At 37.0% G+C, this 24,564-nt stretch overlaps 1 protein-coding gene across 2 annotated transcripts in view; it reads left to right on the top strand.

Moving 5' to 3' along the window:
* LOC110445637 (zwei Ig domain protein zig-8-like) overlaps positions 1-24,564 on the top strand; it is an 86,308-nt gene that overhangs the window by 22,370 nt on the left and 39,374 nt on the right. For both annotated transcript variants that reach the window (XM_021490349.1, XM_021490347.1), the window contains exon 2: positions 14,699-14,788. In XM_021490349.1, the coding sequence (XP_021346024.1) occupies positions 14,699-14,788 (90 nt within the window). The remainder of the gene's footprint in view (positions 1-14,698; positions 14,789-24,564) is intronic.

The following is a 24,564-nucleotide window of genomic DNA, read 5'->3' as shown; positions in this document are numbered from 1 at the left end:
CGTAATTTCCGTGTTATTCAATGAAAACATAATATACATATAATCTTTTATTAAGATATATGTATATTTGTCGTACAGTCCTTAGATAAACCTCCTAAGTTAAATGTTATTATAATGCAATAAAAACAAAATCTTTTTCGTATACATTTCCAATCGGAATCGTTTCGAATATTTTCTTCAAGTTATGACGGAAAATTCCATAATACTTTCCGATAGACGTTTGTCGCCGAACGAAACTGAAACCATATAGGTAAAACATTAGCTGGCTCCTGCAAAAAATAAAAATGAAGAAAATGGCTGTCCCATCTATTGGTACAATGTTATTATATTTGAACGCACATATGTCAGTTTAAGGATTGACATGCATGCTTTTAGAATCCACAACGAAATGCAGTACGAATCCGTTTACATGTATTTTCCAATATGTTACGTACCGCGCATCATGGAATATGTTGGAACGATATTGTGAAGCATACCACCACGGGCGTTGAAGATGCGTTTCAATCCAAAATGAACACATTTATCACGATCTATGATTACTTAATTAAATGATACTGACACGACGTTATAGACATCCATTTTATAATACATGTATATATCGTAACAATGTAGGCAGTATTAATACAAAGTATACCTGTACGTGTAGCCAAGATTGCGGGATGTTAGACTCCGCAGTATTTTCATTATTGATTATGTGATAAAAAGAATATTAAATTTGCAGTCCATTTTACATGTAGCATAGTCGGGATACGTTAAATTGATAACGTTCATATGAATGAAAAACTCGTGTAAAACCCTACGTGTTAGCAATTGATCTGCAGAAACATGGTGTTGCATTTCTGCTGTATCTGACGCACCATGCCCACACTAGACGGACTTTGACTATAAAGACATATATTTTACGTGTACGTACCAGCTACCCACATCACATGCCTATCCTATGCATATACAAATTGTATTGGTGACAATAGAAGCAAAAGGTAGATAACATCGTTAGATCGTGAGATTCGCGACAATAGTACACCATCATCGAAGCATATCAGGTTTCAATGACGGTACGAATGATGTTTTATACATTGATTGCTAGAGGCGATTAAATCAATTAGGCGTGAATATCATTAATAATTTATTCAAGTAGGAATTTTCTGTCAAAAACAAGGATGTCACGGGTACTGATCACAGTTTTTCTTAATTAAAAAAAGTTGAAGATATGATGCATCGCGCTGAAACCATGACAATAAATGAGGTATACCTAATTATTGATATTCGAAATGCTAATTACCCCCTTGGAACTGCTATTTTGTTTTGAATGTCATTATTACCAAGACCCAGTTCAAACCTCTTCACAACCATAACAATCATTTCAGTTAGCCGAGTTCGTGAGTCATCTCATTTTGAGTTTGATATCTAATATATCGATATGACATTTTGCCGAAAGCCCTCGTGGTGGCAAAATCTTGATAACAAGGACTGCACAAATTTGTTGAAGCGCCACAACAGGGTATAAATCATCATCCAGTAACCTTCAGTTAATTCAGCAATAGAAATGGAATTGTTTTCCCCTCATTTATGTTTCCTTTTCTAAAATATCTGATTTCTTGTTATTACGTTAATATACAAAACTCTCAGTCTTGAAGCCGAGAAGTCATACATCACTACCCAAACAATAATAGAACTATAAACAGACTCATCACTACGAATATGTTCACCGAACGCCAAGGAGTGGCATCAATTACAAATACATAATCTAGCAACGATTCAGTGGCTTTTCGTAACAAAATCTCCACAACGGGCATTTAAGTCGCGACACTTCAACTCTCAAGACGCAGTGTTTCTACTTATCTCTTAGAAATTGCAGCGATAAAACACGTCAAGAATGAACGTTCATTTCCCATCTGTCACCATGTAGTCGGTCTGGACACCAGATGGCGGGTCGTATCTTATTTCCGTTTGTTCGTTTATTGACATAAAAAGAACGTTTTGCTGGCTATTTTAGCAAATGAAGCATTGTGATCTGTACCGTTCTAAATTAGAAACAATGTAAACGTATCTGGAGAATGTCACAGAGTCTATTAACTGTAATGATCCATTTTTTTCATGGACTAATTGATTTCAAATTAGCCTTTGATCAGCGACGATATAAATCGGGAGCATTTCTGGTATAGTTTTATAGTTTTGATGTCTGAACAATCAGATTAGCTTCACGATTCACAGGTTTTATCTGAAACGTCAACCATCCAATTGCATTCTCGCATTATCGGTCGCAGAATAAAGAAAATGTTTCGTTACATATAATTGTTCTTTCCTTCTACAAACATTGGCAAAGACCTTTATCGTAACGTAGCTCTACAAATTAACACCTCTGGCACAGCTAGGGCAGACTGATATGTGTAGCCAGTCCCATTATTGTAAATATTCCAGAGGACAAGTTATAGAGACTTTGGAAATAATTTGGCCTATGTTTGTATCGCTATCCACGTGTGTGATGTGGTTTTCTTGGAAATAACAGCAATATCTACCAGCCGTAATCGTGTTTATTGTTATAGAATATGTCTAATCATGTTTGTGGAAGCCAGCTCCCCATTTATAACACTCCGTAAAAGTTCTCCTTTCCAACGCTGCTTCTGGAATAGATTCGTAGTGATGTTCTCTAAACCCGTATACATATGTAGCAGTGTTCGGGCAATATGGGGAAGTACAGAAATAGGTGTAATGACGGTCGTGGGACCAGAGGGCGAGGTGAGAAAATTAACGACAGGAAAGAGAGAAAAAGAACGTTGATAAAGAAATGATAGATGATTTAGTAGAGGTGATAAAAAGCCAAGAGGAAGGAAGAAGAGCTGTACCTTTGAGAGAGATACGGGGTGATGCCTAATGTAGGAGCGTATACGGAGAGACAGTCACGTCACATGTGGGCTTAACAATCATATGTACTCCAGAGGACCAGATAATACATAATTATGATATTCACCGAGAACGATATAGCAGACCAGACATTTGCCAAGTTGGTTATGCATTGTAATTATGAACTCAGTACATAATATATGGATCTGGGGAAAGGCCTTGTTTGGCTTTCTCCGGATGATAAGATTGTTTAACCTTCTGTTAGTTTTAATGTATTATAACACGCCACACACATCACGAACCAATAACAGATGAACCCTCGGCAGCCGTTCATTGTAAACAATGGGAATTGATTGTAAATCCCCCACATTATATAAATCTTAACTATTCCTGGTACATGTTGCCTGAAGTGATTACATTTGTTGTGTTGCAATATTTTATTGATTATTAGTAATATAAAACATGAGTACGAGTAATGAACGCCTCAGGTTTAACGACCTGTACCCGTCACCAGCATGGCAGATGATGGAAAGTGTGTCGTACCAGACAGCACTCATGCTTCCAAATGAGCATTCGAAATCAAACATAAAATAATTGACTTTTGAAAAGGAAAACGTAAGCCTTAAATGGTAGAGTGTGTATCGGGCCAGGTTTAATGACGTTCGTGTTTTTTAGCCTGTACTTGTCATCACAGTCGACTTTGTCACGTGTTTGCGGGAATGATATTTATTTGGTTTGGAGATATTGGGTAATGGCGCGGAACCTCACAGGAATGCATGTTGTCCTTCCAGATGAAGCAATACTCCATCATATCGTGAAAAGCTCGCAGTTAATTTACGTGTCGCTTTGTTATTATACCACAAACATGCAAGTTCACGGTTAACACGACATATTTATAAAAGGAAGAAATCACTAAATGTTTGGTTTTTTAAACACGAGATCGAAACAATTGCAATCTAGAGTACAGAATGAGTTTTTTGTATTGCCAACACTTATGTTATATGGTCATGTACGAATGGCAGTCACTAGTGTCAAGTTTATTATATTGTAGTGCGTTACACGGATTTACATGATTACTTATTGATGCTTGCGGAAAGTTCACAAGTAGTGACTTTTTAATCGCCACCTACACAGAGAACACTTGTAGGCGCATACAATTTATAATCTGATATTGGAACATTGCTATTTGTGCGTGGGACGGAGTCATCTTGAATTCTATACATGATGATTGTGCAGAAAATAAGAAGTAAATATGATCAACCATGATAACTAAATCACTTTTGAGCGCCCTATTTTTATTTGCTTCGGTATGTAGGGTTTCATAGATACTTTTAGCTGTATTTCTATATTTGTTATTATAAATCCTTCTTTGATAAGATTCATCGATTTGAAAGAAAAAAAAGGACAGTAAGATCAAAGCTTTATACATAATGTTCATATATCAAACCATTGTATTTTTAACCGTTGTACCACTAATTAGTTCTAAATGTACGAGATGGCTAAAAAGTGCGGGCAAATATTAACTTTCTTACAGGTCTCACTTACCAAACTCTTTTATAAATATGTGCTTCCTTAGTTAGCTAATTATGACGTAAGTTTTGCCAACGTTTTTTATACATTGAACAACGTTGATTATATCCCACAAGCAGTTTTTGAAACACACTGTTCTTTTCTTGTTCTTACGTGATTATTGACGGGCGAGTAATTTTTCTTTTAATCGGATATCCAAGATGGTCAAGGTGCCCTCTGATTGGTTGATACAATTACAATTATAAGTCGAGTGCTTTAGGCTGACTTTGTTCTTTCTTCAGAGGAGAATGATGTTTGGTATATATACTTTAGATGATATAACTTAGACACAGTGATTTCTGATTGGATGAGACATTAGCGACTCAGTAGGAGGTACTGCATATCAGGCTGTATAGTTACAGCCCTCGATAGAACTATCAAATATGTAATAAACTGCAAATCAAACTTGGCAATTTTCAGTTTCGGGTAATTAAAGCGGCAGTTATGGCTTACGATGGATTATACATGTACAATTTCAGTTTGCAGAAGTAGGTTCGCGGACTCTCTAAAAGTCGCTGTTACAATAAGTACAATACTCTCGTTTACCTAATATTGAAGAAAAAACACCGTATATTTAATTTTCTAAACATGTATTACAACATTTTGCACTTATTGGATGACAGATTTTTGTACAATGCACTACATTTTAATATTGCAAGTACATGTAAAGGAATAATTTAGTTTACGAAAAAGGTCAAATTTGTCGCTATACTTAAACTTTAATGATTTTACACCATTGTCAAACATTTTTTTAACTGATATACATCACTCGTCAGCCCGGAAAGAAGCACTCAGGGGGGTTTAATGTGGGAAGATACTCGAGTACCTGGAGAAATCTCACATGGTCGGACAGGTGTACCCCAGTACCGTTTAACGTCTAATCGGGGAATCGAACCCTGGTGAGTACTCTTCCAATTACGGATACTGTATATACATGTACAGTATATAGTATATACATGTAGACTACAACTTCTATCGGCAGCGCTATCTTTATGGTACTGATCTTGATTTCACACAATAAATAAAAACCGTATCTCAGAAAATACGCTTTAGTCATGCTTTTAAAATGGATAATTTATTGTTGTATATTGTAGACGCGAAATAAACTTCCAATAATCTTCTTCAATACATAACTACATGTAGAAACATCATCAAAAGTGTACTGACACAGTGATTTGTCTTAATTTCATTACAAAGATATCTAAAATCTAGAGAAATTCGAAGTTTATACTGACAAGTAATCTGGTGAAGGTGTTGATTTGTTTGTTTGTGGCGTAACGCAGAGGTGGAGAGGTACCCCGAGAGTGATGTTCATTTCACGGTTCGCTGTCCATGTGACAGGCCTTTGAAACCAGCCAATACCTTTCTCAACTCCCTGGGGAGCATACAGCCGGAGCTGCCATTTCGGCGCCAACACCTTGCACTTAACAATTCTAGCACTGCCTAACCACGTACTCATTTACAGCTGAGTAGACTGGAACAAGCAGAGTAAAGTATCTTGCTCAAAAATACAACACATTGACGTGCCGTGGCGCCAACCTGCAACCCTTCGGTCACGAGCCCGGCGTAGGCACGGATTAACCTTGTGTTGAAAGCGGTTATATCGAAATGCTACAATCATATCAAAATGAAGCGATGGTGGATTGGAGGTAATGGAAGGGGGTTGTGAGGGGGTGGGAATGGAGGTTTTGGTTAGAGGGAGGGAGGTGATCCATCAGTGGACTGAACATTAGGTAGAATATACTCGATTAGAAGATGACGTTAACCACGTGGCTTGCCGTCTTGTTAGGTCATCAGGAAGTTAGACTATGCATGTAACTTAGAGAGTAATTCGTCATCTGGATCCGGCTCTAATGATAACATCTACAACATGGCGATGTTAGTTCGATAAACAGTTATGTACCTTCAGTCGATTTTAATTTGGAAGTAAACACACGAGTGTGTTCTTACAGCAACAGGTGTGGTTGAACAAGGGAGATAACGCAGTGGAAATGGAAAGTGACATTTTAATTACTCGATTACTATAATCTCGGTATGTATTCATGTAAAAGTTAACCTTCCATATACATAAATATAAACTTAATTTATTTTTACAACAATTATGAAATAAGTTTATCATCTTATATTAATCACTCGTGTTGGCCTGGATGGAGATCACACGAGTCTTAATGTGAAAAGAAACCGGAGTACTTGGAGAAAATCCAATTAGTCGGGCGGTTGACTCAATACCATTCCACGTCGAATGAGGGAGAATTCCGGTCGTCAGTCCCTATCTATTACGCCACTGGAATACCCTCTATATATATTATAGCTCTCAAAATAGATAGGCAATATAAAGATATTTTTAAACCGAAATAAAATGCGAGGAATGAAAACGAATTTATAAATAGAAGTGGTTTTTTTAACAAAAAATGCACATATGTCACTTTAACTTGTAATGTCAGCAGTAACATCAGCAGAGTGAGTTTCCCTCAGCTCAGTGACCGATGTAGGGTGACTGCCAATTAGTGATGTATGGAAGCATGGTTGGCTAATTGATGTATTAGGAGCAGGTGCTTGTAACGGGATGTGTGTACACAGGAAGTCCGTTCGACACTCCTTCCCCCATTTCTTTTCCCCTTTCTCAAAAGAACAGCGTTTTTCTAAATGCAAAATTTCCCGGAGGCTTCTGATCCTAAAAACTGAAATGTGTTGAAAGATGGAGAACGTTAAATACCCAAGCGTATAGAAATTGATTTGACAGATAATGTCAACTAAATGGCTACAAATAGAATTAGAATGTAAAGATGCAATAGTCGGAATAGAAATACAGAAACATGTGTTCATCAAAAGTAATAGTAGTAGAACAAAAACTGTTACCACATTTTATAGATAAACTTATTTCGAAAATAAAAAGTTTGTATTGTACCACTATATTGGTAGGTCGCATTACTTAAACCCTCTGGAATAGCTCGCTGGGTTACAAGACTAGCTGCAGTCCATGGAATCATTCAATAGGTTACATTGTACCTGTATATAGGTAGATCACAAAGCCAAGAACTCGATTGATGAATGTTTCACCGTAATGTTTAATATTGAAACTGAAATCAGGGCTTAGTAGAATAACTAAGTATAAACTAATATAGGTATGCAAGTATATGCACCTACATGGAAAGACATGTCTATTTTTTATAACTGTAGCTTTGCACACACTTCCTAGCACTAAAGCTATATGTACGGATCTTTTCTCCCATAATTTGTTAGTGCAGTGGTTTCATTATAGAAGCGGTACATCTTACCCATTGACAAGGATGCGGGCTTCTTTTTATTGCTTTGTTGGACAATACGTGGAGATTACAGACAAGAGTGGTGATTTCTAATTGTTTCTGGTTGACCCACGCCCCTATCTGTACTCCCTATCCTCACAGTTAATTATACACCCTCATTTATCACAGGCATCGTGTACGGGGACCTCTGTACCCCCGGGGACGGCACGCCCGATAAGAAATGTTCTCAGTTATCCTATTCTATCATGTGTTGTGTAAATTACCCTTTTTATCCAGCATACCTTACCGATAGAGAATACAGATACTAGTGATGGTTACTGATTCATGTTATAAGGATCACGCGAGTTCAGTGTTGGAAATAACATCCGTACAACACATATAAGTTTGATTACCAGGGCCACACGTGGGAGCCACGGGGAACCCTCGTGGCTTTTAATCATATTTCAACGAACAAATCGGAAAAATGTACCTTACGGATCTAACATTAACAACACACAAGAAAGTATTTGTTCTCTCGATGTCCGAAATATGGACCCCTGGGAATTATTCAGTGTGATATTTTTACCGTTCCTACTCTTATTGAGTTCTACCATAACGCACCACCGCATAGATTGGATAAGTCTCTGCCCCTCGCTTTCCCCATGAGACACCGGCAGGTTCGCTTTCTCGGAGACAATCAGAGAACGGGAGATTCGTCGATGTGTGCATTCATGTTTAATTGACCTTTGGCAGCCAAGCGGAATATAACGAACTCGCCAGACCTAATGTGAATATCCTGACATCGAGGAATTGATGAGTTCGAAATTTCTACGTATTTCCTCATTTGTGTTTCTCGATAGTTAACGCTGAATTTGGCATCGATTGATAGCCCTGTATACAACATCTACCTATAAACGACCGAATCTGTACCAGACGAATATTGATGTGCGCACTCATTTGTAGTCGGTATAGCAGCATTATATTACGCGATTGCCTCATTTTCTCCAATATCATTTACTTCTAATTCTGCAATTAGCCGTTTTACGGTATAGCTGTAGATTGTCAAATCAACACGTACGCTTCAGAAAATATATAGATCTAAATAATACTTGTATGTACGTCTTCTATACATACGCCTTCTAAAATCACCACTGTCTTAAATACGGCATCTATACTTCCGTCTTCTATACAATCAATATACGCCTTCTAAAATCACCACTGTCTTAAATACGGCATCTATACTTCCGTCTTCTATACAATCAATATAATGCATATGCAGAGCGTACAGTTATGGGTACGTCTATAACGATTACTCATCCTGCAACCTGTATACTACATGTACACTATATAGACAAAACTGCTACCCACAATTCCTACTTTGCTTATATAGACCAAACTGTTACTTATACGTTTAACTTTGCTCATAAAGACAAACTGTTACTGGCACTTTCCACTTCGCTTATATAGACCAACTTTCTACTTACTCTCTCTTCTTTGTATGTACATACATTTAAATTTCACCCATAACTACGTGATATCGTCAGCTGTTCAGTGTTTACCGATTTACCCCATTTTCCATTTTTATCCGGAGGCAGGGCATCTCATTGATATTGCATCAGTGTATTTGATCTACAATGTATCAATAGCGATACATACATAGTATCTTTGTTACCGGTTTTCTGGTGTACAGACAACATTTCATTAACCCTCGGCCACGTATCAGATGTACGCATGTATTAATTTAGACTGGCAGCACACTCGGAATAATTACTCTAGCTTGTCCCAAAGACCGATGCTCTTGTTCCCATTACTTATCAATGAGCGACTGGAACCGTGTGTCGATAGAGATGTCGCGATCACGCGATAACACGGTGTCCATTTCATTAACGCCGAGTCATACTGTAGATAAGGTACTTGTAGCGCTAAAAGAATCTCCGCAAACAAATCTGGCTACAAAGATCCGTATTCAACGCTGGACAATCAGAAACTAAATTCAAATCGTAATTCTCTTTTCATATCTGGGTGTATATGATGTAATTTTTACGTTTATCTCTCATTACTCGTTATCTATATCAGTGGTGTCAAGGCTGTCCTGCTGGATCCCCTGTAGGTTAGAGGCAATAATAGACCTCCTGTGTCTCACTGCATGCTACCGCATTAGGGACTGATGAGGGACCCGTGCAGGTGTTGTTTTTTTTTTTGTGTCCACTGTTAAGGGAATATTGAGGAAACTTGAAACTTAAGTTGGCTACCCATATTGCAACACTTTACACCTCTGTGCTATTGTATCGCTCTCCTACCTAACGTTTTACAGCGGTGTATTCAAAGGCACCTATTACCATATACATTTGGCTGCTGCGATCACGTTAGTCCTTAAACAAAACCTACATCAGTTGTCTTATGATGCATGGAAATATATATCCCTTACCCTCAAGGACACGAAACTAAAACCATAGTTTCGGACATATTTGCACTATTTTTGAAATATTTGTACAATTTTGGTTTTGAACCAAAACGCAGTTCACTGTACGAACCATCAAAAAAGCATATTTATATACTGTAGATTGTACCGCAAAAGATGTTTCAGACTTAAGTAAATAAGGTCCCCCAGTCAGAAGATATTTGTATTCTTAATAAATTTAAGACAAACGTCACATTGTACATATAAAATGTGTAGCTTTGCGTATTAAATGTATATGTAACCGTGACCGCTTTACCTCACCTGGGAGTAGAACCGGGACTGTGGATTACAGTCTGTACATGCTAGTCTATTGATATATCGGTTAAAAATAATGGCCTCTGTTACATAAAGAGTCTTCAACAAGATTGTGTTACATAAAAATACCATTATGATGATAATCAGCTAAGCTTCATATAAGAGCTCTAAAAAAGCAGATGTAAGGGGAACAAGTTTGATTTTGTTAACATTTTATCAATTAAATGTTGTTGTTAACGAATTACTGGAAATTTGATGTACATTGTATAAATAACTACAAGGAAACATGAAAAGAAGCCCGAAAATAACAATAATGAGGTTTATATCAGATTGTACATGTGCGTAGGCATGTCTATAACAAGGTAATTCGGCGTTCAATTTTTTTATGCAATTATATTGAATAGTATTTCCCGCGCGCCTTCTTTCCGGACATATGCACATGGTGTATATTTGTTCATGTAAAAAAGTTAAATCTGTAATATTGATAGTCTAATTGTTAAGATGTTAGTACATGTATCATGTTTAATATTTCCTATACTCATATATAAACGGAAAACGTAATGCTGTTATACGCATACATATTACAATACACGTGCGAATTGACAGATGATATTGAATTTCACGTGTTCCGGTTCTATTCCAGCGGACATAGCATCGTGTAGCTAAATCCCGCAGTGCATCAGAAGGGCCGAGTGGGTAGTTTGTAATGCTGCTATCAGTAATTGAAATAAACGAAAGTTGAAGCATCAATGTACAATTATCCGCATCATAAAATCCCCTCCAATACCCCGTTTTGTAGATTACGATATTTCCGATTCAGGTTTTGCAGCGTTCTGTTTTTGGTCAATAGTTAATTAAATTTTTGAGCAGACATATGGCCCGGTTTGGCTCTAGCCTGCTCACACAGGCTTTATAAACCGATTGCAATCGTGAGGGGAGGCAATTTATTCTTTGCATTGAGGAGACACATTGATTTTTTCTCCCTTTAAATGAAAATTAATAACAACAGGCAAAGACACTGAGATTAGGTCAATGTCGACACGTTCTTTGTTTGATATTCTTTAAATCCGGTTTAGTTTGTGCTCGTTTTATAGTTGAATAATACATTGTTACTGGCAATGAGTAATCAGGAAACAAGTGTCCCGAAGATCTCCGCAGTCTGATGCATGTGTTCGGCATAACAAGAGGGCAGGTAGCAAAATAACATACATTTTGTTACGTTATTGGTTTTCTTTGTTTTTTTCTCTCCAATATTTGTGATCACGTTATGACTCATTATCAAATTTGAGAGTCTTGTTTTATTGAGAAATTTCAGATTTAGATATTTTACTTGATAGACATGTCTATAAATTGTTAACAGGTGTCAACGAAACAACGCTTAATATTATTTGAAATTTAAGACGATGCTCACACATGGCAGTCATGTCGTGGTGATAATATAAATCACGTGATTTTAACGTTCAGCTTTTATTCGTTCAGAAAGTGTCTTCCTAAAAAAGGGTGTTTTTTTCTGTCAAAGTTTTTAAGTAGAATCTATGTAATATTAATCAAGTGGGCTTATGCATTGACTATGCATTAACGTGACGTCATTCCATTGTTTTCATTATGACGTCACAATAAAAACAACGTGTATTTAGGTAAAAGGATATTGTAGAGATTTTCTTCAACGCTCTTCACATGAGCAATCCGTTATATTTGAATTGAAGAGGATCACTGCATTGTTTAATGTTCGTAAAAATAATACCAACAATAACATTTTTTTATTTTGCAGTAACGTATCTGAAGTGTATACATATTGCACTCATCTTTGGTACTGGTTTTTCACCCTTTATATAGTCGCTGCAAAGTACACCCACTAACATTACATGTAATAATGAAAATAATAATTTAAAGTTCTAACATTTATTGTATATGCCGCTTTATCACAACCTAGTTCGAAGGCCGTCTCAAAGCGGTTCACAAATTATCATCCGTGGTTATAGGGCCTTTGCAACCAGCCAATATCTTTCTCAACTCCCTGGGGAGCATACAGCCGGTGCTGCAATTTAGGCTCTCACAGCTAGCATTCTACAATTCTAGCACTGCCCAACCACGTACTCATTTACAGCTGAGTAGACTGGAACAAGTCAAGTAATGTATCTTGCTCAAAGATACAACACATTGCGTGCCGCGACTCGAACCCGCAACCCTTCGGTCACGAGCCCGTCGTCCTACAACTAGACAACCGTACCTTCTAATGCACATTAATAGTGTTTGATATTTGAATAATGAAGTGTGAAGGTAAAATTAGCAGGACGTTTAAAACAGTGTGTGAGCAAAACCTAACGAGAGCAATATATAGAACATGCACTGGTAGTGCCAAAGATTCGTTAATAAACGATTAAGCAAGCAGCTCGTTCATGGGAACTTAATCGTAAACAAACACTTCCTGCATGTACTGATCAGAACCATTCACAGCATCCTTCTTATCGCTGCCCGAGAACATGTCCTTGTCACTCCACAGTTGCTGTGTACGAGACGCTTTACCACAAAACCACACACATTCCGAGAGAAAATGATGAGCTGATCTTGTAAAATCACTATATATTATTTTGTATCTTGTTCCTCCACATAATGTTTATCGTTAAAGAAAATTCGAATTTAGGTATAGTAAACCAAGCCCTGCACAAACCAAAGACAAAGAGATCAATATACGTGTGAACAGAACTGATCAGTGCTGGCTGGGTACATGTATAACCGTTAAACATGGCTTCTGCATCGCTAGTTTTGTCGCGTCCTATTATCCTTAGTATTGCCGGGACGTACATTAAACGTGTTAATGTCACTGTTATCATTTGGTTTCCCAAGAGTCATTTATTGGACAGGGGCACAGAATAGGATTAAGTTGATTCTTGAAGTTTCTCCAATATGATCTTCATTCTAAGCGTAGCTGTTTATCGGCTGTAGACATACAAGGGTTGGATTGGCTTGAACTGTTACTGCTTGTTAAATGTTCCAGTCAGCAAAGTTGAACATCTTAGACGAAACATATTTAGTTATTTTTACTTCTTATATACTGTATTTGCATAACACTGGCCTTAATGTGAAGTTTTTCTTACCGGTGCAAAAGGTAATTATCGAAACGCGCTACCATAAACGTCCAAATATCAACAGTGCCAGCATTGGTGATTCGCTTCATACGGAGACCATCAACAGATACTGCTTATTTCCAGTCTTTTTTTCTGCACGTCAGTTATACTGACAGGTTAAGCACGTGTCACTATAACATGATCTCGAATATCATTGGAAGAGACGCTTAAACTTGTACGTAATGGACCTTTTCCGAGATAAAACGTCACTTTCATCGGGAATAATTGTTCAGCAATACGATAAGATTTTAAAGGGATATCGACAGATGGAATTTAATTTGTTAAAAGCTGTATACTGGCATTTAGTTTATCGAGTTTTACCGTATGTATACTTTAATGAAAAATCGCAAGCTAGCGAGACGAAAGTAGATCGTCTTTGAAACGTTATGCGCTGTCCATAAGGGAGAGGTAGGTCGGCAAAGATCACTGACAGCTTGACTTGGTACTCGGTTCTAAGTGATGAAACGGACGAGTTCAATGAGGGCAAGCCCCCAGGGTCCTGTGGCATACTTTATCTGTCTATGGTGATTTGTGTCCGCGGGAGAAATGTCAGGTATTGTGTATAATTTGGTGCCTAGAGAATACTCACGCGAACAGTGTTGGTGCAATACCTACTGAATGGTGTCTCCTTTAATGAATGTTTGTGTTTTAAGTTCTAACGGCGGTTTCCACTCCACCAACCATCCCCTTTGTATACAGGAAACACCATAAATCATAACATGGTAAACAGTGCAGTGTTTATCATTCATGAAATATTTACAGCGCGAGAGGAAACTGAATTAACTATGTACATCGTTTATGCCAAGGTTAAAATAATGGTTCCATATTGGTAATCACGGGAAATCATTGGATGTACATGTATGTAGCGTACCGGTTGACATTTCCGATACAGGAAGGCTAAAGCCATTACTGTATTAGAACCTAGCGACACTACCGTGAACCAATTACTACTCCTAATTAGACACAATGGGGCCTTACAACATAGATGTGAGCAAAATTGATCATCAGCCTGTAGCATATTTTTTTTCTAGAAAAAATAAAATGTCGTTCAGATAAAGTGACTGATTACTTTACTTGGTAAACATCGTCAAAAGTTTAAAAAAATCTTAAAACCTAATAGTATATATGTATCAGCCTGTAAATTTATTTGGAAAATTTCTTAATTTTAACCTTTTCTTCTGTTTTTCTCGTTTTAGCTGACTTTTCAAAAGCGTTTACGCCCACCAGATCCAGTATGGAATCCGAACTGCCGTCGTCATTTCGAAAGATGCAGCAAAAGGGTAAAGGTAAGAGGCTAGAGAAATTATTAATCTAATGACTTTTACAAGAACGAGTGATACACAATCTGACACGGGTTCTGTAAGCGTGTGCTTGCCTCAATTACATAAAGTGCCCTCATGACACAGGCACAACACAATATTGTCCTTGAAGGAATTGATAAACTTTCGTGTTCAGTAGTGATCAATCAAGAGTTGAGCTGACCTTAAGCGAACGAGCACTCAAAATGTCTCGTATACTTTCTGGGTCAAAGAAACTGTCGCCAAGGGCTGCTGGGACTCATGCATAGGGTAGGTTATTATTTTCTATATATACACTTTTTATGCAAGTAGTTCATGATGGAACATTCCAGATTTATTTTAAAATCACCGAGAAAAACATACATGTACTATTAAGAACGCCAGAATATCAGACAAATATTGACAAGATGAATAGATTGCAATATTCCTTAACATGTTTCTGTCCGTATTATGTCAAAACGCCTGACTATTTGAAAGTAAGAGTAAGGAAATATGTGTCTGATTTGATGGATTCCATATTATACCGATTCAAAAACGGCCAAAAACAAATCACATCAAAGTACGATAAGTAGGGGTTTTATAGAACATATACGCCTACAAGTATAACACTGTACACTAAACAACACGTCCTAAATCTAACACATACACCGACAAGTATTACAATGTACTGTACAATAAACGCGTCCTAAATCTAACATATACACCGACAAGTATTACAATGTACTGTACATATACGCCTACAAGTATTACACTGTACACTAAAAAACACGTCCTTAATCTAACATATACACCGACAAGTATTACACTGTACACTAAACAACACGTCCTAAAACTAACATATACGCCTACAAGCATTACACTGTACACTAAACAACACGTCCGAAATCTAACATATACACCGACAAGTATTACACTGTACACTAAACAACACGTCCTAAATCTAACACATACGCCGACAAGTATTACAATGTACTGTACAATAAACGCGTCCTAAATCTAACATATACACCGACAAGTATTACAATGTACTGTACAATAAACACGTCCTAAATCTAACATATACACCGACAAGTATTACACTGTACACTAAACAACACGTCCTTAATCTAACATATACACTGACAAGTATTACAATGTACTCTACAATAAACACGTCCTAAATCTAACATATACGCCTACAAGTATTACACTGTACACTAAAAAACACGTCCTTAATCTAACATATACACCGACAAGTATTACAATGTACTGTACATATACGCCTACAAGTATTACACTGTACACTAAACAACACGTCCTGAATCTAACATATATGCCGACAAGTATTACAATGTACTGTACAATAAACACGTCCTAACTCTAACATATACACCTACAAGTATTACACTGTACACTAAACAACACGTCCTAAAACTAACATATACGCCTACAAGTATTACAATGTACTCTACAATAAACACGTCCTAAATCTAACATATACGCCTACAAGTATTACACTGTACACTAAACAACACGTCCTAAATCTAACACATACACCGACAAGTATTACAATGTACTGTACAATAAACACGTCCTAACTCTAACATATACACCTACAAGTATTACACTGTACACTAAACAACTCGTCCTAAATCTAACATATACACCGACAAGTATTACAATGTACTGTGCAATAAACACGTCATGAATCTAACATATACACCGACAAGTATTACAATGTACACTAAACAACACGTCCTAAATCTAACATATACATCGACAAGTATTACAATGAACTGTACAATGAACATGTTCTAGTAGCCATATGCACCCATAAGTATTAAACTGTACAATACATGAGGTAGTCGTTGGGTTCTTTCTGTGCAGGCCGCTGGGTTTCCTCCGGCTTCTCTTGGTTTCCTTCACAACCAAAACCTGACACGTCATTTGATAACCATAGCTGTGGATATGTCGTAAAGCACAAACAAAGCAAACCAAAATCCAATAAAATTGGACATTACATGAACAAAGGACAGATTTATTTGGAAGCCGTTAAGGAAGTGAAAGAATAATAAGGCCAGGTATTTCGTAATGGTAAACGTTTTCTGCTGCAATGACGACACCCACCATATAATTCTAGATAAAATCCAAGTACTGTCACTCCATCGTAGCGAAAACTGGACGAGTGACACAAAACAAGGCACGCAAATGAGAAACATTAGACACATCAACCTTCATAGATACACATAGCAATAATCGACGTTATGGTTTTCGTTCTTTTTAATAATAATGACTAAAGTTCTGAGCTATTTTAAATGGTTCATGCCCCTTATATAGCAATAAATGATAGCACAGTATGACTAGTATGAGACCCCATGTAGTGTCGTGGATTTTTATTCAACACATGGGACCTATTTTTCCTCTGACTTACTACGTGTATTTCATTTGGAGGTATACCAGTAGACATGTGCCGTATAGCTGTTAGGGTGAAAACCAATCCCAATCCGTCCCTGTACGAACGTGGGTGATGTTAGAAAGGACATTAGCATAATGCGAACAGGGGGAAAGTCATGCTATCGTGTCCAGGTTATGACATTTTAGTTTGGTTAAACATCTGAGGACGCCATTTTACTAGAATCGTAGCTGTTTCGAGGACGCAAAACCTTTACCAAAGTGATAAACAATCGAACGCCCTAGTAATGCCATCACAGCACTACACCTAACCTCGTTTAATTAGTACTTTAACAAATACTGCCAATAAAAAACATTTAAAATAGATTTGGAATCTTCTTCATTCTCTTACCCTCATACAACGGGATCGAAATTTTCACTTGTCTTTACAAATTCTTGCCAATAACGACAAAGTGTTAAAAAGCATATCTAGATTTCTAACATGCTGTAAGATAAACACACTACCTACAAATTGTTCTATAAATTATGAAAATTTCGTTACTGCTGTAATCAAATGCTGCAGTTCAATGTGGGATTTCAATAAGTTTTGTAGACTTCGTAAAAAAAATGGTCCGCTTTTCCGTCTTTGTAACAGGTAGGGTTATATGATGACGGACGATTAAGTGACTCGATGTTCGTTTTTAATTGCAATCTTACTGATTTAATTATAAAGCTAGCATTATACATGTCAGGGATCGAAATAGAACAAAAGCAAGCCATTATATTTATGCAACAAGTAAAACTAACTATATTGTGCTATTACTGTATCGTTTAGAAAATGGAATCCATTAATTTTTTCTAGCATATTTTGATTGGCTTAACAATTAAATTGTAGATATTTGGTATTATTTGTATTAAAAAAAATAGTTTAGAAGTTAGCAACCAAGGGTAGTTTGTTGCATACGAACAAATCAAAGTCTCAACTATTTAGCAACTTGTTTCATATTCACTCCCCACTGTTGTATTGTTGTATCTATACAATGTGTATTTTACTAGATAACAGGTTACATCTACATGTATATATACTGTGTGAGGATATATGGAAAATAAACGTTACCTCAAACGCTCATACAGTATTCAGCATCTAGATATATGCAATATTTCATGTAATGCTTACAGTTCTATACGATGGCTCCAGATATCAGTTCTTACATGTACGTTGGTGGTCACCGCGTAGGTGTACATGGTAAACAATTCATAGAGCATATTTTGTCCTGTATTCGAGATAAGATGTCAGCGCGTCGCCTTTCAGAAATGGCAAAACCATGCATGAAAAAAAAAGGACCAAATTGCTGTATCAAATTCCCCTTGCATCTGTTAACATAAAATCCTGAACGTTATGCAGCCCACACTTATATTTAATGGCCGTCCCGACAGTCGTTAACAGTCGAAAACCTTTTACAAGCATGCTTACCCCGGTGACATGTATACTGATAGAAATCGTCAGTGCAAGTTTAACATTTTACATCTCAAATGAACATTGTATGCAAATCTAAAGTCATCGATCAGTGTCATGTCATTGATATATCACCGTTTTCAATATATACACCTACATGCACATGGCAAATATAATAACAAACTTATTGTTCAAGTATGAGTATTGTGAAACCGCGCTATTATTACCCATATTGTTTTATTTTCCGAACGTGCTTGACGCTAACATATTTCAGGGTTTTTAACTTATTTTTCACAAATGAATAATGAAGTCGTATTCATAATATTTTAAAACCTTTATATGACAAGTGATGGTAAGATAAATTAGTTTTACTGTAGTTTCAGCGTTGCAATGTTGTGTGACTATGTCTCCTAATAAAAATAATCTGTCGATGTATCTCAGTCCCACTTTTGCTACCTTCCTGTTGTCAATATGATCAAACATATACTGAATGACTGCACTGTTTGCCGTTTGGTAACATCAAAGAACATTGCCATTAATACCAATTATAGCTTTGCGATGACCATTTGTACAAGGTAATGACCGTTTCCGAAAGACTGCACAAAGGCCATGTAGCAAACTGTTTATACAAAAAGTAATAAAGATTTTATATAACGTTAGCATACCGTAATGATGCCGATGATTTCATGGAAATGTATTACTATATATTTTAACACACGTCATTCTCTGATCTCACGTAGGATACCCGCACATTGAAGTGTGTGGACGAATGCATTTATTGAGGGCGAGATTATATTCAACGTTAGATGAAGACGTTTATTACTGATTACACTGTATCAACCTAGCTATATATAGGCCTGGATGTGAAGTCAGACGTCACATGATCTCGTCAATGAAACGTCAGCAGTCAGTAAACGGTATGCGTGTATCTCAGTAACAACGTATTATTATTACCATTATCCATTCACGGGGATAATATATTACCGCTCCTGACAATATGTCACCCATAATATTTAAAGGTAAACATCGAAAAATATACCCTTTCGATGTGGCTTATGATTTGATAGATGGTGATTAAAAAACCAAGCTAAGGCAATTTATGGAGTCAAGGGAGATACATGCATGACACGGGAAAAATGAACGTATTGTCTGAATGATCCATTACTCTATCAAACGTTATGGAAAAACCTTGTCAGGATTTAGATGTGATGTCGGTAAAGTATCATTTCCGTTAATTTATGTATCTGGATAGATGTCACTTGCAGCAAAATGTCTAAGCAAAATGAAAAACAATTTCCGGAAAAAAATGGCCAAAATATGCTTATATATTAATAATTTTACATAAGGGCGAATATGATATCTACAAAGCATCTGCCTATACTCAGAGCTTGTCGCCCCGATCACCAATTTATGGCTGCAGATTGTACCGATCACCCGACAAACTCGCCATAATTGTCCTCCTGACATTTGTACCGTTGGCTAACGGAAACCGCTATACTACAGCGTTGTTTGTCGTGACAATGTTAGCTCCAGGGATCAGAACGTCAGTTTACATAAACAATGGAGCACTTCGTTCCTCACGAATCGGCCAATGTCACGACGTAACCATCTCTCTGTAGAATCAGGGATACGGCTTTAGCATCTTTGCTGATGAATGTAGAATTCTTGTATTGACAAGTCCCGAAAAACTTTCTTCATTTCCGGTCCCGGAAGACTGCCAACTGTTATGGGTTTCCGTTTTCGTTACATCAAACCGCTGGATCATGCCACTATGAATTTTGCTATTGTACCGTTTGCCGAATAGGTAAACAAACTGAAGATACCTTACTGCACACCAAATGTTATTTTACGACAAACACTGTTCAGAAAAAGCTGTTACTTGATACTTTGCTGCAAGGTATATGTGCTGATAATGCATACATCAAGTGCTGGTATCATATTTTTGATTGTGTTCGCAAAGTGACATAAAAAACAACCATTTATCAATATAAAAAGTAAACTCTGGTTCTGATTGTGTGAAACCATTTCAATTATTATGTAAGTACATCAAAGGGCTGTTTCAGCATAATGACATTTGCATTTGTATTTTATTCACATAAACACCAAATATAGTTGCAAGATACATGTACATATAAAGCTAGTGAGATATTAGAAAAAGATGAAGATTTTGCCAGTATCGTTTCCATTTTGCTTTAAAATCTGCATAAATACTCCATATTATCAATAATGAATTGGACGGAAACAAAACCCTTATCCGGAGTTCATATATTATAGATACTAGTAGTTCACATCAAGAGTTAATCCTGGAATCGGAAACGGAACTGACGCAAACATACGGGTGTTATCTCGGTATGAAAGGACCTGGATCTATATGTAGACTATTTACTCTCCTTGGGACACTCTCAAATCGCTTGTAACGCGGTAATTAGACACATTTATATTAACGATTTACAGAAGGTCACCAGGTATGGAATTTTATCACTGAACGTCCGACCTTGAACTACTGTGATGTGTGACTTTATCAAATAGCAGCAATAAAGTGACATATACGTTTAGTAGATAATAAAATATCAAATGTATGGTACTCAAAATAGTTACAGGACAAATATAGCTGAAGGTATTATCAAATGTGAGTTTTAGGTCACTCGTTCTTTAGTGAAAATAACCTCTATATTATGCAATGGTGATACACTCTTCATGTTATACATGTAGTCGTTATTTTCCAACAGGTTTTATGTGATAGCAATCATCAACATTTCCAAAGACACTGTGGTCATACTGCTGGAATGTCTCGAGAAGAGCAGTTTTAGCTCTGCACTTCCTTTGTAATAACAGTCATACTTTTTCATTCGCTACGGGAAGGGTGTCTTATTCTCACACTTTTCGAGGCGTCATACTTTATCACTTTTCAAGGCATAGCTGTCATAGGTTCAACACTTCCCGACTTAAGGAAAAGATAGAACACTGTCATAGTTCTCAGACCATGGCTTTCACACTCCCACACTCTCAGAACTGTCTCACAAATGGCCGAGTTATATTTCGAAATCGGAAGATTTACAATGGCGAAGTTGAAAGTAAGTTTCCAAATAATTAAGTTTTGTGTAGTATTTACATGTACACACAAGCCTACTGAATTAGTGAAGATTAAATGTCAAAGTTGATTCCTTTGCTTTATTTCAAGTCCATGTATCAATATTTCCTGACAAGATGTATTTATTTAACTTGTGAACTCATTAGCCATGATTTCAGAAGAATAAGATAAAAGAAAAAGAAAAAAATGTGAAATTTGTCAGCGTCCACGAATGTACCATTGTTTGAGACTCGGTCATTATGGTGATGGTCGACATAACGAAAGGTATACCGTTCTGGAAAACCTTGACCCACTCATGGTGTTTTTAAGGAGTGAGGCGTCGTTTCATATTTTCTCTCATTCCCTATGTGTAAGATAGAGCTGTCCAGGGTAAAAAGGTGTGTAGGCAATTTCTATCTCACCCCCCATTTCACGTGACGTGACGTCGCAATGGCTCAACAATGACGTGACGTCACGAATTTGGAAATCACCGATGCCACAATGTGGACAAGGGGACGTGATGACATTAAATTCTTTTAAGATACGTTAGAAAGATGTTATCATTTTTTTATGCTTAAATTTGTTTGCAAATATGGGGTAAGCTTAATCTGGCTGACAGAGTTGTTTTCGTCTCAAAAGCTCATGGGAAAAATTGATATTTTCAAAATGGTGGCCAGTCCAAGAGTGAAGGATAGGGAAATTCCACCCTCGAATTTTCAAATTTGGTAAAAAAACCGGATGGAGTTTCCCTATCCTACACCCATAGGCACGAAAGAGTCTTATACTATCCTTTGTAATTTTATCCGTGCTCACTTTGAGGTCCAATTTTGTCCATGTGATTTGACGGAATGGTATAATTTTACCTATTTTTCTATAGATATATCTAACTGTAATCCTTTACGATATTTTCATGATTTAAGACTTAAAAATTTGTGTTGTTTTTCATTTCTCGTCATAAGATGTAAAAAAGATGGCATATACATGTATATATAACATAACCGTAAATTGGCAGTATATGAGTGCCCGGAATGAGCGTTAGCCCTTTACAAACTACTTCGGTCACGCTAATTGTGTTTAGTGTAATCCCCACGCTGTCATCAAATCACTGTTACAACATATTCACCTATTTTCCGGATATATTCCGGAAAGGAAGACTCGTTTGCAGCTCTAAATGTAGAACAGCCTTCATTCAGATTACCATCAACTTCAATGTCTAGTGGCTATGGACGTCAGATTACGAGGTGGAGTTTTAACAGGCAAAATTCCTTTGGGTAGGGTGTGTGGTAATAAAAGTAATGCATCAATAGATATGTTTGTTTCAGCACTACATGTATGATGTTCACTTGTAGCTACTGCAGAAAGGGTTCCACGGGTATACAGATTTATGTGCTTCTCGAAGTGAACGATTACAATCTTTATTTAAAATCGCTTAATAGTCCACCTATACTCTGTTGACAAAACGACAACTTCGGCAATAGAAGTGAGAAATAAAAGAGTTTTTTTTTGTATCGATCTATGCATTTTTACCTCAGGCACAAAGGTATTAACACTTCCCTTCACACTAATGGAGATAATTAAAAACGTACAAGGAAATTAAGACCAGGTGTTCACGAAGGGTAAGCATATCCGCTTCATCAATGACACCCGCCATGTAAAATTACAATTAAGAAAGGCCCTTTGCTCTCTGAAATGCTACGTATTAAACACTTAAGTAAAAAAGTTATCATTGATTTGAATGTAATAATTGAGCTGGATCCACCGCCTTATCTATAGTCACGTGCATGTGATTCGTGAGACAGTATATCGCCATGGTTCACATTGCAGGTCTGAGCACATAAAATCGTGAAAATCATCAAATTTCATTCGATAGTACAGCGTGGTAATCAGAAGACTTGGGAGATTTGTTTTGCCTTTTTGTTTGTTTGGGGTTTCACGTCCTTGGAACAGCCATGGTCATATGAGGACGGATGCCTAGGGAAACACCGCCTGAAACAGAAATTAGATAGAAAAGAATGAAGACAGGAAAACAAGGTAACGAAAAAGATCCCATGTGATTCAATAGGTGCAGTAGATCACATTTGTTTTCTTCCATATCCCCTTCGTCGAAGACACGGAGAAAATACCAAGATTCTGCAGGGCCCCACATTAATCGCCTTTTACGATAATGCAGTGGGGTAAATCAGGCTTTTTCTCTCTCTGAACCTTCAGGGGTTTACTTGGTAGATATTTACCAGAGTACGGTCCAGGTAATCACTGTCGTTTTCATCCCTGCTGACTGACATGTTTTTGTAAAAGCTGCGGTCATAACACAGACAGTTCCAGACATCATACTGTAATTGAAAATGTAGTGTAGTGACGTTTATCAATTTAAGTTTCTTCCTTTGCATATATCTCTTTAACTACATTTTCTACATTGTCTGTGAGGTCGTGCTCATATTTTTGTTTGTGTGAGGAGAAACGCATAGGTAATGCTCACAAAATACACATTTTTACCGATAATAGCGGTTCCTGATATCTGCTTAACGTTAGTTCAGTGTAGAAGTAGGTAGTTCAGTGTAGTAGGATGTAGTTCAGTGTAGAAGTTGTAGAAGTAGGTAGTTCAGTGTAGAAGTAGGTATTTCAGTGTCGTAGGAGGTATTTCAGTGTAGTAGTAGGTAGTTCAGTGTAGAAGTAGGTAGTTCAGTGTAGAAGTTGTAGAAGTAGGTAGTTCAGTGTAGTAGGAGGTAGTTCAGTGTAGTAGGAGGTAGTTCAGTGTAGTAGTAGGTAGTTCAGTGTAGTAGTAGGTAGTTCAGTGTAGTAGGAGGTAGTTCAGTGTATTAGGAGGTAGTTCAGAGTAGAAGTAGGTAGTTCAGTGTAGAAGTAGGTAGC

The sequence above is a fragment of the Mizuhopecten yessoensis genome, unplaced genomic scaffold (assembly GCF_002113885.1).
Source record: "Mizuhopecten yessoensis strain PY_sf001 unplaced genomic scaffold, ASM211388v2 scaffold2329, whole genome shotgun sequence".
NCBI lineage: Eukaryota > Metazoa > Mollusca > Bivalvia > Pectinida > Pectinidae > Mizuhopecten > Mizuhopecten yessoensis.
The sequence above is the reverse complement of the archived record's forward strand: the minus strand, read 5'-3'. Positions and strand labels throughout refer to the sequence as shown.